General features: G+C 45.1%; 1 protein-coding gene across 1 annotated transcript; it reads right to left on the bottom strand.

Annotated features, from left to right (window-relative positions):
- Nucleotides 1–9104: 9104 nt before the first annotated feature.
- Chrm3 (cholinergic receptor muscarinic 3) lies at nt 9105–11855 on the bottom strand. The gene has a single exon (XM_047521109.1). It carries the CDS (start codon nt 11853–11855, stop codon nt 10083–10085), a length of 1773 nt encoding a protein of 590 aa, XP_047377065.1. The 3' UTR covers nt 9105–10082.
- Between the last annotated feature and the right edge of the window lie 364 nt (nt 11856–12219).

Below are 12219 nucleotides of genomic sequence, written 5' to 3'. Positions count from 1 at the left end.
CAGGAACCAAGGATTTCAAAACCATCCCTTTGTGTCTGGTTCAGATGTTCTGCACACAGGAGGGAGATTTGGGCCAGGCACAAGGTATGTCATGCAGAGTGAAAGGCAGGTATCAAGGGGACCATCTGTTCCAGGTGCCCGACTTGGGACAGAGTACCTGCAGTGGAGGGTCTGCAAAGTGAATTCCTTGAGCTGACCATGGTCTAGTGCTCCCTGGAAAGTCCTCAGCTGAGGGGATAGTCACACCCCAGTCTGAAGACCAGTGTCCTGGAAGATAAGCCTAGAACTGGTGGATAAAGTATAATGGAATAATTAAGACTGTCTCAACACACGTGGTCTGCTTTCTTTAATGAGTTTCACCTCTATTGGAATTATTTACACAGACTCTGAATGACCTGGTGTCATGGAGCAAGAAAGAACCTGGTGCATGGAATGTAAATTTGACTGAGAGTATTTAAGAGTCCCTTCCGCTCAAGGGTCTACTGTGTTCTAGCTAGCATTGCTTGAACTTTGGAGCACGTCAAGATCATAACCTTATTTTAAAATCCCGAAAGAAATAAAAAGAACCCATTATCTCCTAATAAACAGCTCTTACATCAGGTTAGAAAGCACATGCAATTTATATAATTAATCTCAGCTGGGTGACACTTATTGCTGGGTGATGGGTCACGTGGTCCAGAGGGAGTTGGAGCATGATGGTGGGTCGGCAGGGCAGGGGAAGGGGCTTTGACTGGGTGTTCCCACCTCAACAGGGGAAGCTGGCTTTAGGTGCGTGTTGTTTGTTTCTTATACAGGGGAAAAGAGAAGAATTGTGGCTGGTTTTCCATCTGGGTTCCTGTGGGAGTGATGAGTCAGGGTGGACCCGAGGTCTCTGGTGCTGGAGGGGTGGTGAGCCCGAGGTGTCAGGAGTCTGCTGCCCCCAGTCCCCCCATGACTCCCACTTCCGCTACCCCAACTGATGATAATGATGCTGATTCCATAGTAAGGGTGGCAACGGTTTTGCACAATGGTATCTAGGAAAATATTGACTTCCTCCTGGCCTTTCACACTGTTCCGAAGCTGACTGCAGAGGGGCCACCCTTACAGGAGCCCCGTGGCCCAGCTCTCCCTGGTTTTCCTGTTCGTTTCCTTTCTCTCCAGATTCACTCCCCATCTAACCTGGGTGACCCTGTAATGCAGCCAGTGACTTCTGAGGCTGGCCATGCTGCAAGGGACCCGCTCCCTACAGCCAGGTCCCCAGGCTCTGCAGTCCCCCAAGGCCCTGGAGCGGGTGGGCCGCGAGCCATCTGTTTGGATCTGAGCACCAAAGATTTAATGAACTAGAACAGTCTCAAGATTCCACTGGCTTCAGGGTGATCATGCATAAAATATCTGAGTGAGATTGTTGGGCTGATGGTTAAGTGTATTGTTTAACTTTATAAGAAACTGACAACCTGTTTTCCAAAATGCCTGTACCATGTTTGATTCCCAAAGTTTGTTTTGTTATGTTTTTACATCATCAAGAAGCCATTCTAGAGTTGTTCTAATCGTATATAGTGGTATCTCTCTGGGATTTAAATTTGCATTTCTCTAAGGACAAATGACATTGATTGATTTTTTGTGTGCTTGCTTGCCATCTGAATATACTTTTTGGCGAAGTGTTTATTAAAAAAAATTACCATTAAAAAAAGAGATTTTGTTGGTTTTATCCAACTAAAGCTCAAAGAATTGTCCCTCTGGTGAGTTTATGAATATATCACATTGCCACTTTCTACCTGTTTTCATAGCTTTGAAGTGGTTTTCTGTATCAGAAAGACAAATCATACATTTGTAATCTCTGAGAATTAATTGCTTGAGGGAGAATGATTTGATTCAGAACATGTCAAGAGAGGGAGAATTTAGTAATAGTCATGACAAAATCATGACCCTGGGTTCAAACTAAATACACAGCCTACATCAGTAATAAAAATAGTTTCTCCTAAACCCAGCAAATGAAAGACCTTTAAAAATCAAAGCCCCACATGTTTATGGAAATGATTATTGGTGATGTGACTTAGGAAGGATGACAGAGACATGCATTAGAGACAAGGTGTTATCATGAGAGATATGTCACTTTGTGAATCTGGAGCATTTATAATGCATTTTTATTTAGATATTCCAGTCCAGTGAGCTGTCAGGAATGAGGAGAAACTCAATGAAGCCAAGCAAGAGGCCGTCATTTTTAAGAATTATAGAGAAAGACTAAGATAAGATACCCTTTGAAAAGATGAAAGAAAAGAATGGAAGCATTGCTTCTGCCAGTCTTAGCTTACCTGCTGGTCAGCCTGTCCTGCTTTGGGTGTTCCAGGGCTTGGCGCTCAAGTGTGGTGCTCAGGTGCCTGCGTTCAACCTTAGTCTGCTCAGGTTCACACATTTAGCAAACAAGAACCTCAGGACTCTCTGGATCCTAACAACAATATCTTGCCTAAGGAGGCATGTGGTGTTTTGGATTTTTTTTTTTTTTTGTCTTGTAGAGAGTTTTGATTTCTCAAATGTTTGCCAATAGCTAATTGGCAAATGATTGGTGTCAAAATAGGCAGAGTAAAGGGCTGGCGTGGTGGATGAGGAGTCAGAACCTCAGCAACAGTGCTGCCTAGCTACCCGGCTTTAGACAATTTTCTTTCCACTTTGTTGCAAGATTTAGTAATTCTATTCTTATGAAGCATGGATAAAATATTCTCCTTGGAAAAACAGTGCTGGAGAGAGTGAGAGTTTCCACAACCTGAGGTTCTTTTTCCAACCATCCTTATCAACTAATGAAACAAAAACCAACCTGGGGCGGACTGTTCCTATGGAAGGTCTCCATGATGCTGTTGGTCAGTTCTCAAGGAGAACGACAGGTTCTACGGAGCTATGCACACGGCATCTCCCAGAAACTGGAGCCAGAGTCAGAACGAAGGGGCAATTGGCAAAGATGCTCAGGAATGACCGTGATTAGACCACGAAACTTCGACTTCCACACCGTGGCTGGCTCGTTCCCTTCAGAACTTCGTAAATACTTTGGACAAGAGGATGTCTTTTCAAAAAAGCGATATATACATACTCACCCAAATCCTATTTTTGTGAGGTGTAATTTTAATAAAAATCATAGATGCTCATTGCTTCAGTAATGTCGATTTTTAATTGGATAGTTTTAAAAACACTATTATCATTAGAAATATATACTATATATATTATAGAGTCATTAGAAATAGATATATATTTATTATATATATTATACATAGATTTTATATATATATAATTTCAAATATATATATGTATATATATATTTCTGTTTTAAGGGTGAAATGTCCCAGTTCAGTCAAATAAAAAGGTAAATAATTTTGAGAAATATTTAAATCAATTGGTCATTTTTTACAAAATTCCTCCCCCATGTGACCGTTTGGATAAAGGAAGTAGTAACCTCCCCTGAAACTACCTATCACCTCTCACAAATGCACCTTTCAGTTAAGAATTCAACTCATTCTTGGCTGACATTTCCAACAGTAACCTACCTACTCTTACGCTTTGTGCGTCTTCCTCGTCGCCAGCCACTGTGATGGCTACATTTCATATTCAGTGTAGCCACGAAAGGAAGACCTGCCTAAAGACCCAGGAGGACTAACTGCTTCAATCTTGGTATCAGCTGCAGGTAAATGCACCTGCCATTCCGGGGTGGAGAGAATTGCACTTCCTTTCCCGTTGCCTGGGTTGATCTAGAAGGTGGTTACATTCAGATGAGAGGGCAGAGCTGGCGGGGCTGCCTAACATTCCAGTCATAACAGGCCCTACCTGTCGACTGAGCACAGGGCTTTGAGGACAGACAAAGGAAGTGGTGACGGGAGAGAAAGGTGTGTGTGTGTGTGTGTGTGTGTGTGTGAGGGGGCACTGTTTTTGCTCTTTCCTTGCAAGAAGAAATCAGGAGGCTCTGACTAGTCACTGGGGGTCAGGCTGTGACATAGTCAAATAGCCCTAAAGTAGCCAAGTGTGCCATCTTAAAAAAATGGTGTAAGGGCTGTGTCCAGATGCAGTTTGCACATGCTGTGGCCCAGCCCCGGGCACAGGATCAGGCAGTGTTCCAGGCCAGGGAGCTCAATGACAGTGCCAAATGAAGTTCTTTGATATATAGAAAAGAAAGGGAGACCAAGCGGGGTGGCAGCCTGTTTCAGAATCATCCCCCAGCATACTCTTCCCTTTTATGGAGTAAAACATTGCTAGGCCTTGGATTAAAATGACAGCAAACCACATCCTTACATAATCATTTTATTTATTAATTTCACTGTGAAACTCGGGGATGGTATTCACCACGAAGCTGCAGGCATCACTTTATAGTGCAGACAGCGGCCTTGTCTGCAGAAGGGATTCATCCTATGGGTGTGACACTGGCCTTCTGAGGACGTGCTGGCCCTGGGGGAACAGAGATAAAATTGCGTGCTGTGGCGAAGACGTGGACGCTGCTTTAGCTGTGAATGGGACACACACCCTCTGCCAACAGAGCAAGTGTACACCCACCTCTTTGGTGTGGTGGCTTCTCTCCCCCCTCGTAAACTAGACGTGTGACGTTTCTGAACTGTTCATGGAATGTTCCCGAAAGCTTCCTGGCGCAAGTCGGTGTGCTGATTCAGCAACTTGGAAATTCTTTTTAATTATCCTTTGGTCTGCACCAAACTGGGTGACCATTTGTGCATTTAAAGAAACAAGGACCTTGCCCACTGTGCCCTTCCCCTGCCCCTGAGCAGAAGCCCTACAGAGTATCTCAGGTGCTGCCTGCAGAGGGCTGCCCTTGCAGGGCCTGCTGAGGAGCGAGCGATTCACTGCTTGCAAGCAAGACAAAAGATACTTTCCTAATAACTTTCCAAGCCAAGAAAAATGGCACATGAGGACGTTTCAGGCTGAGCAATGGATCTTGTACAAACCTGTACCAACAAACAGGAAACATCCTTACAGACCCTGGGCTCTGGTGGTCTGCTCTTCCTAGAGCATGCAGCAAGTGGGCTTTCTTGGTTGACCCATCTGCTGAACAGTTTTGGAGTTCTAGGGATAAAAGAGAGTTCATTTTTTTTTCCCTTTTGGATTATAAATGATTTATTCTCTACATCAAATCTGTTTAAAATATTTTTCCTTACTCAGTGATATTTTATTAACCATCTTCTTTATGAGCCATTCTTCCTTTCCCAGCTGAATGACTCCTATGTCAGCAGCACCAGGGGCCTTCATGTGCATATTGATAAATATTTGTTATATTAATTAATAAGGAGGTTATGAAATATTCAACAGCACCCATTGAATGTCTACTGTTTACCAGATGATGGTGCTGGTCACAGGATACAGAGACAGATAAGATCCATTTTCTCTTATTGAGGAATTCACAGAATTCAGGAGAAAGAGTTTGGGGTTTGGTATGTGAACTGCAAGATGCCAAGTATGTTGGACTTCAAGAAAGAACACCACCATGATTTTATGCTCTGGAGATAATCTCTTTAGTTTAAGATGGGGTTACTGGATTCTAATTTGGGTGAGGAAAGTTTAATACTTTGTAATTGAGAGTCTGGCCACCTTTTGCATTTACCTTCTACATAGAGTGTCTTATGCAACTGAGATGTGAGCCTCTTTGGATTTCTGGGTGATTCTGGATGGTCCCAGTCCAGGACAGAGTGGTAGCATAAGAACTCTGAGCTGAGTCTCTGAAGATTTATTGGAACAGTAGGCCTGAGGCCATCTGAAGTCTTTAGAAGTCTACTTCCACTTATCTGAGTGCTCAGCTGTGCATGGAGCTGTGAACTCTGATGTGTATTCAACTAGCATTGCTAACACTTGCTTATTGGAAAATTGTCAACAAAAAATTGTGTTGCTGCAAACTTAGGCTCAGCCCAGTCATTTTGTGAACTTGGTCTTCTTTACATCTTTTTATCCCAGCCTGAGCCTCCCTTCTCAGACAGCATCACTAAAACCAGAAAAAGCACATGCAATTCTCCAGTTCTAGAGAACCATGTATTACCATCCTCAGAACCTGGCTCCAAGGTGCGGGCTATTTACTCATGCAGCATTGGTCCTCCTAGAGCTGAATAGTCATAGTCATGGTCAGAAGAGTGTGTGTCACCTGAGTCCCTATAAAGCTGTCTGTGCACCTACTGTGGGCTGAGATTAACCCTGTTTAGACAAATTTACTGCAAAGTGCATTGAAGAAGAATCTTCCCTGGGGCAGTAGTACAGGATGAAGAAAAGGCAAATTTAAAGACTTCCTTTTTTAGGATAACTGTTTTAGGATGACTGTTTTGAAGCTTCAGTACCATAATGAAATGGCATTGCAAAACCACAGTGAGCTCCTAATACCCAGCAACTCTTTGCGAGGGTCTCAGGACTCAGGTGATGGTGTCCAATCAGAGTGGTATTTGACATGATGGAATCCCAGGTTTACCATCAAATATCAAGAGGCCTTTAGATCTTGTGTGTCAAAATATGTGAGTTAATAATTTTGTGGATGTACAAAATCTGAAAGTGTTAAGTGTTCATGTTATTCCATTTTACACTCATGTTGGTAGTTCTTGACCTCACATTCTTCCTAGTTTTGACATGTGTGTTGTCCACATTGCTTAAATGGGTTAAGTGATAGGCATGCCTGAGGACCTGTAACTGGATGGTGACAGGACCAGACTGAGAACTTGGCCATCCTCCGTTCAATGTTTCTGTGACTCTTCTGCCTCACCTTCACTCCTCCTGGGAAGACTCCTGTTCTGGACGGCCCAGCTGCTCAGTACTGTGTCTGCATCTTCCAATCAACTCCACTCAGAGAAGTCTAGGATCACCTAAGACCCCGAGACCCTCCTCTGCCTCACCGTACCCTGCATCTTTCTCCCAGGGGCCTACGGAGGAGACCAACTTGGCTGAAGAGCTTGCTCCCCTCTGCAGGGCAACCTCCTGCAGCCTCCAGCACAGGAGGTTTGACAGAGGAGGCTGATGTCCTCTGGACCTTTGATACTGCGAAGTCAGGGCTCATGGTTTCTCGTTTGGGTTCTTTCTGTCACTCTGTTAAGGAGTGAATAGAAATGGAACCTACGGAGAGTCGAGGCTGGGCCATCGGGATTGCAGGGAGCAAGAGCATAAAGGCCACAGGGCAGAAGATGGGCAGAGCTGCAGGAAGCAGGACCGGAGAGCTCACTGCTCCTGTCCATCAGGCAGGGCCTGCGGGAGAGACACAGAGGACGAGGAAGAGGGCTGGGGGAGGCTCATGTCTCCATGTTTATTTTAGGTTTGAGCATTTTCCTCTCTCAACTAAAGTGGATCATCCTGAAAATCCCTGCCAACCTCATTCACAGGGGATGAAACGATTCAATTCCAAGGTTGGGGATAAAGACATTTTGATCTTCCGTACATTCAGAGTGCCTCCTCTAATGACAAACCCTTCAAGAAAGGCCTGTGTGACTAACGTCCAGTTACAATACTTACCTTAAGCTTCTCCACTCTTCATATCCAAGAGTCTCTTTTGCTTGTTTTCCTACTCTGAAAATGACCTGAGAGTTGGACTCACCTCTCTCTAACTAGTGAGTGGATGGTCATCAGGAGAAATTTTAATCCTTAAGAGGCTTTTAAACAATTCTGTAATAAAATCAGTGCCAAAAGGGAGAGCTAGAATCTTGGGTTTGCTTCTTTTCTATCATTGTCAGCATCATCAAAGGACAGGAATCAGGAGGTAATCATGTCTGAAGGGAATCCTAGCTAGCCATCGAAGTTCTGCCCCAGCTCAGAGGGCCTGGGCCTCTAAAATTTGATTTTGATTGATATTTTTCTTTTTAAACACCAGGAACAGCCCTTTGGGGAGGGAGTCAGGATGGAAGTTTCCACAAGGATGGAGATTACTGACGTACCGGGAGACATGAATAAGCATTCACATGTTTATTAGTGCCAGGCCAACTTGAGTAATAAAATATAGACACAATTGCTTACTAGACGTTTCACAGGTGGATAACATAACATTCTGTAGTTTGCTATACACGTTAGAAAATAGTCTCTAGTTTCTCTTGTTCTTTGGTTGAATGTGGGCCAAAAAAAAAAAAAAAAAAAAAAAGAATCAATTCTTACAATTACGCTGATTTATTTTTTTCCCTTGTAATATGATTTCAGACACAATGATGGGGGGTTGCTTTGTTCCGTTCCCATCAGGTGTAACTAGCAAGTGGTTTTAAACATTTATGTTGAAGTGACAGTTGACGTTTTATTACCTAGAAAGGTTTAGGAACTGGTGGATGCCAACAGGATGACATTTTTTTTCTTCTTTTTAGCCACATGAAAGCTCAATAGACTTTATTCATTGCTCAAGTGGACCTTAAAGAATCACTTTCAAAGGACACCAGGGCTGCAGAAGTCATATTTATCGACATTAAATAAACACTTGGTGAAATATGCATAAATAGTTCTTCATATAAACAGAACACGACATTAAATAGTTGAGATATACACACACACCACTGAGTACATGTCCACTGTTGTCAAAGTCGTCTGTAAACACCACCTCACACTGAATACAAAAGCAGCTTCTGCCCAGCTCTGGGTCCACGACAGGGATGCTCCGCACAAAGGAAAGGGTCCTCAGCAGCCCTCCCGCCCCCACAGCCCCAGCAAAAGGAAAAGAAGGAACCCCAACAGTACAGCAGCGACATGACAGCCAGAGCAGCAGCACCCGCCCCTCCCCCAGGGAGACAATCGGTGTTGGGGCGATCTGGAGGATAATGCCAAATTAGTTTTTCAAAATGTAAGGAAATCAATTTGAAGCAACTTTTCCAAATGTAATTCTTTCTTCGGAGGACATGTAACTTCCTACACCCCACCTATTCCTGGGTGATGGTTATAGACTGCAAGCCAAAAGTCCCTGGCAGGGCTGAGTGACAGGGGAAAACCCCTGCTTTCTCTCAGAAGGTGCCAGGTAGCAAGACATGGAATACAGTGTTCTCCTGCATCCCCCTCACAATGCATCTAGTGCCGTGTATATTGCTGCGTATGACATTCAAGTGTGACACTATTGTTGCCTTTCAAGCAGCTTTGAGGGCAAAGATTTTGCTTGGAAACATTCAGATTTGGATGGCTAAATTTGAACATGTGGATGTGGTTCATTCTCTGAGCTCAGAGGGACCCCAACTTAGCTCTATCAGCAGAGGAGGCTGCGGGCACTCAGACGCTGGCCAAGCCATGGTGCCTCCTGACTCTCCAGGCCAACTGCTCTGCGCAGGCCTGGTGGGAGGCCTGCCTGCTCTCTGCTGAATATTCTTCAGGGCCGTTTGTGGAAAACAGCCCCAGGGTCAAAAACATTAAGCTGGGTTTGTTTCACTTTTATAGTGTATTAGGATCCTAGAGAACTTCAGTTACCAAAGTACTGAAAGCATATATTGCAGGACAAATTTGCCAGTTCAGTGTTTCCATTATGTTATATACACTATGTGTGTGCGTGCAGAACTCACACATATATATATATATATACTTATGCATTTTTATTTGTACGAAACTTGAACTGCACAGAACAGTACTTTGCAAGAATCAAGAATCAAGTCCACAACTAGAGTTTAACAACACACCAAAGAGAGGACAGAAGCTCTATCGGGACAAGAAGGTTCAGCTTTGCAATGTACGAAATAATTTCACAACCACAGATTCACTAGCCTGCTGTGTTCCACGAGGGGGCTGGATCGACTTGGGATCCTTGGGAAGAATGTGGCAACTGGGACCAGCTGGGCTCCTCTGTGATTCCAGAGCTAATGGGAATTAAAAGACCCAGGCGAATCAATTTGAGTGTATAACTGCTGTGAAGCAATATTTGTTTCCTCTTTAAGAAAAATACACTTAAAGTCTATTTCAGAATAAATTTCTTTATATTCAGTAGTACGCCTTTTTTTTTTTTGCTGATTGGTATTTGATGCTTTATATTAAAATTGGTTTATTCAGTGGGTGAGTAAACAGGCAGCTTCTTTCACAGCTGGGTGATAAAAACTTTTTTTTTTTTATCATCGCCAGGCATGGCCCCCACCCTCGCCCAACTCCACCTAAGGATGTGGGTGGACGTGCGTGTTTTTGTCTCTGCTATGGATCAAACGCATCTACAGAGCCTGCTCTGGCACGCGCTTGTGGAAAATGACCGACTGTCTTTGCTGGTACTGTTGCTTGCGCCTCTTCCTTTTGTCACATTGGCAGAGCAGCAGCATCTTGAAGGTGGTTCTGAATGTCTTGTTGCACAGGGCATAGCACACGGGGTTCACGGTGCTGTTGATGTAGCACAGCCAGTAGCCCAGATTCCAATAGGTTTTGGGTATGCAGCTGTCACAAAAGGTGTTCACCAGGACCATGATGTTGTAGGGGGTCCAGGTAATGATAAAGGCCAGCAGGATGGCGCTGAGGGTCTGGGCTGCCTTCTTCTCCTTGATGAGGGACATTCTCTTCCGCTTTGTGATCTGACTTCTGGTCTTCAGAGCAAACCTCTTGGCCAGAGTGGCTTCCTTGAAGGACAGAGGTAGAGTGGCCGTGGTTTTACCCACCGAGGAGTTGGCGTCAGAAGTCTTGGCTGTGTCCACGGCAGACTCTAACTGGATGGGCAGCTTGGAGAAGCTTCTCTGAAAGCTGCCACCATCGTCCATGCTTCTCTGGGCCTGCAGCTTACTGGAGCTTTTCTCCGCGTCCAGCGGCCCCAGCTCCTCCTCGGGCACCTGCAGGTTGTCTGCCGAGGGTAGTTTGGTGGAGTTGAGGATGGTGCTGTGGCCCGGGAGCTTGAGCACAATGGAGTAGATGGCTCTGGTCTCGGAGCCAATGTCCTCCTCGTCAGAGGAGGCCGAGTTGTCCAGGGAGGCTGCAGCATCGTTGTTGTTCCAGCTGTCGCTGCTGCTGTGGTCTTGGTCCATCTGCTCGGCGCTGGGCTTCCAGCTCTTGGTGGTGAACCAGAAGTGGCAGCCGCCATACTTTTTCCTGGCTGAGCGTTTCAAGCTCTGCTGCTGAAGTTCGTAGCTGCTGCAGCTTCGAGAACTCCCCGTGGGGTGGACAAAGTTTTCTGCCTCTGCTTCTGTGCCAGAGGCCTGCAGCCCAGCGAGCTCTTTGGTACGTTTTTCGGTCTCCTTATAGATCCTCCAGTACAAAATAGTCATGATGGTGACGGGCATATAAAAGGCGGCGATCGCCGTGCCGAAGGTGATGGTGGGCTCGCTGAGGAACTGAATGAAGCACTCCCCGGGAGGCACAGTTCTCTTCCCTACGAAGTACTGCCAGAACAAGATGGCGGGAGCCCACAGGATGAAGGAGATGACCCAGGCCAGACCGATCATCACCCCTGCTCTTTTGGTTGTTCGTTTGGCTCGGTATGTGAGCGGCCTTGTGATGGAAAAGTACCTGTCAAAGCTAATGACCAGGAGATTCATGACAGAGGCGTTGCTGGCCACATAGTCAATGGAAAGCCAGAGGTCACAGGCCAAGTTCCCTAACGCCCATCGATTCATGATGATGTAGGTAGTAAACAGATTCATCGAAATGACCCCGATGATCAGGTCGGCGCAGGCCAGGCTGAGGAGGAAGTAGTTGTTGACTGTCTTCAGCTGCTTGTTGACCTTGAATGCCACAATCACTAGGATGTTGCCAATGATGGTCACCAGGGCCAGGAAGCCTGTTAAGAATGCGATGAAGACCACCTGCCAGATGGTGTGACCTCCCAAAGGGTCACTGGTGGTATCATTGGGAGAGGAGAAATTCCCAGCTGCTCGTGAAATGTTGTAGCTGCCGAAATGAGTGACAGTCCCTGGGGGCAGTCCTGCGTCGGAGGGACTGTGTATCCAGGAAGAGCTGATGTTTGGAAACAAAGGTGAGGTGGTACTGTTACTGTGCAAGGTCATTGTGACTCTCTGACATAGTCTGGGAAAGAAAGAGAGAGAAAAAATGCAGTTAGGAAAGCTTCTACCTGCCTGTGATATGTTCTGTGCGTACATTAAAAGACACGGAAGACATGTTATAGGGTGCTGTGCCTCTGAGAAGCCGAACCTCACCAAGTTCATTCTCTGATCTTAAGGGTGAAGAGTCTAGGGCAAGTGGAGATTGACTTGTCCAAGGTGGTACAACTGGTCAGTAGAATTCAGTGAACATTGATTTCCCCATTTCTAAATATACTCCATGTCATACTATTACCAAACAAAATAGCATCCTTCTTTCATTTTAAAAAGGGAAAATATAAGGTGCTTACGTGACAATTTTTCAACACAA

Source organism: Sciurus carolinensis, chromosome 12 (genome assembly GCF_902686445.1).
Source record: "Sciurus carolinensis chromosome 12, mSciCar1.2, whole genome shotgun sequence".
NCBI classification, from domain to species: domain Eukaryota; kingdom Metazoa; phylum Chordata; class Mammalia; order Rodentia; family Sciuridae; genus Sciurus; species Sciurus carolinensis.
This window is presented reverse-complemented; position numbering and strand designations above follow the sequence as displayed.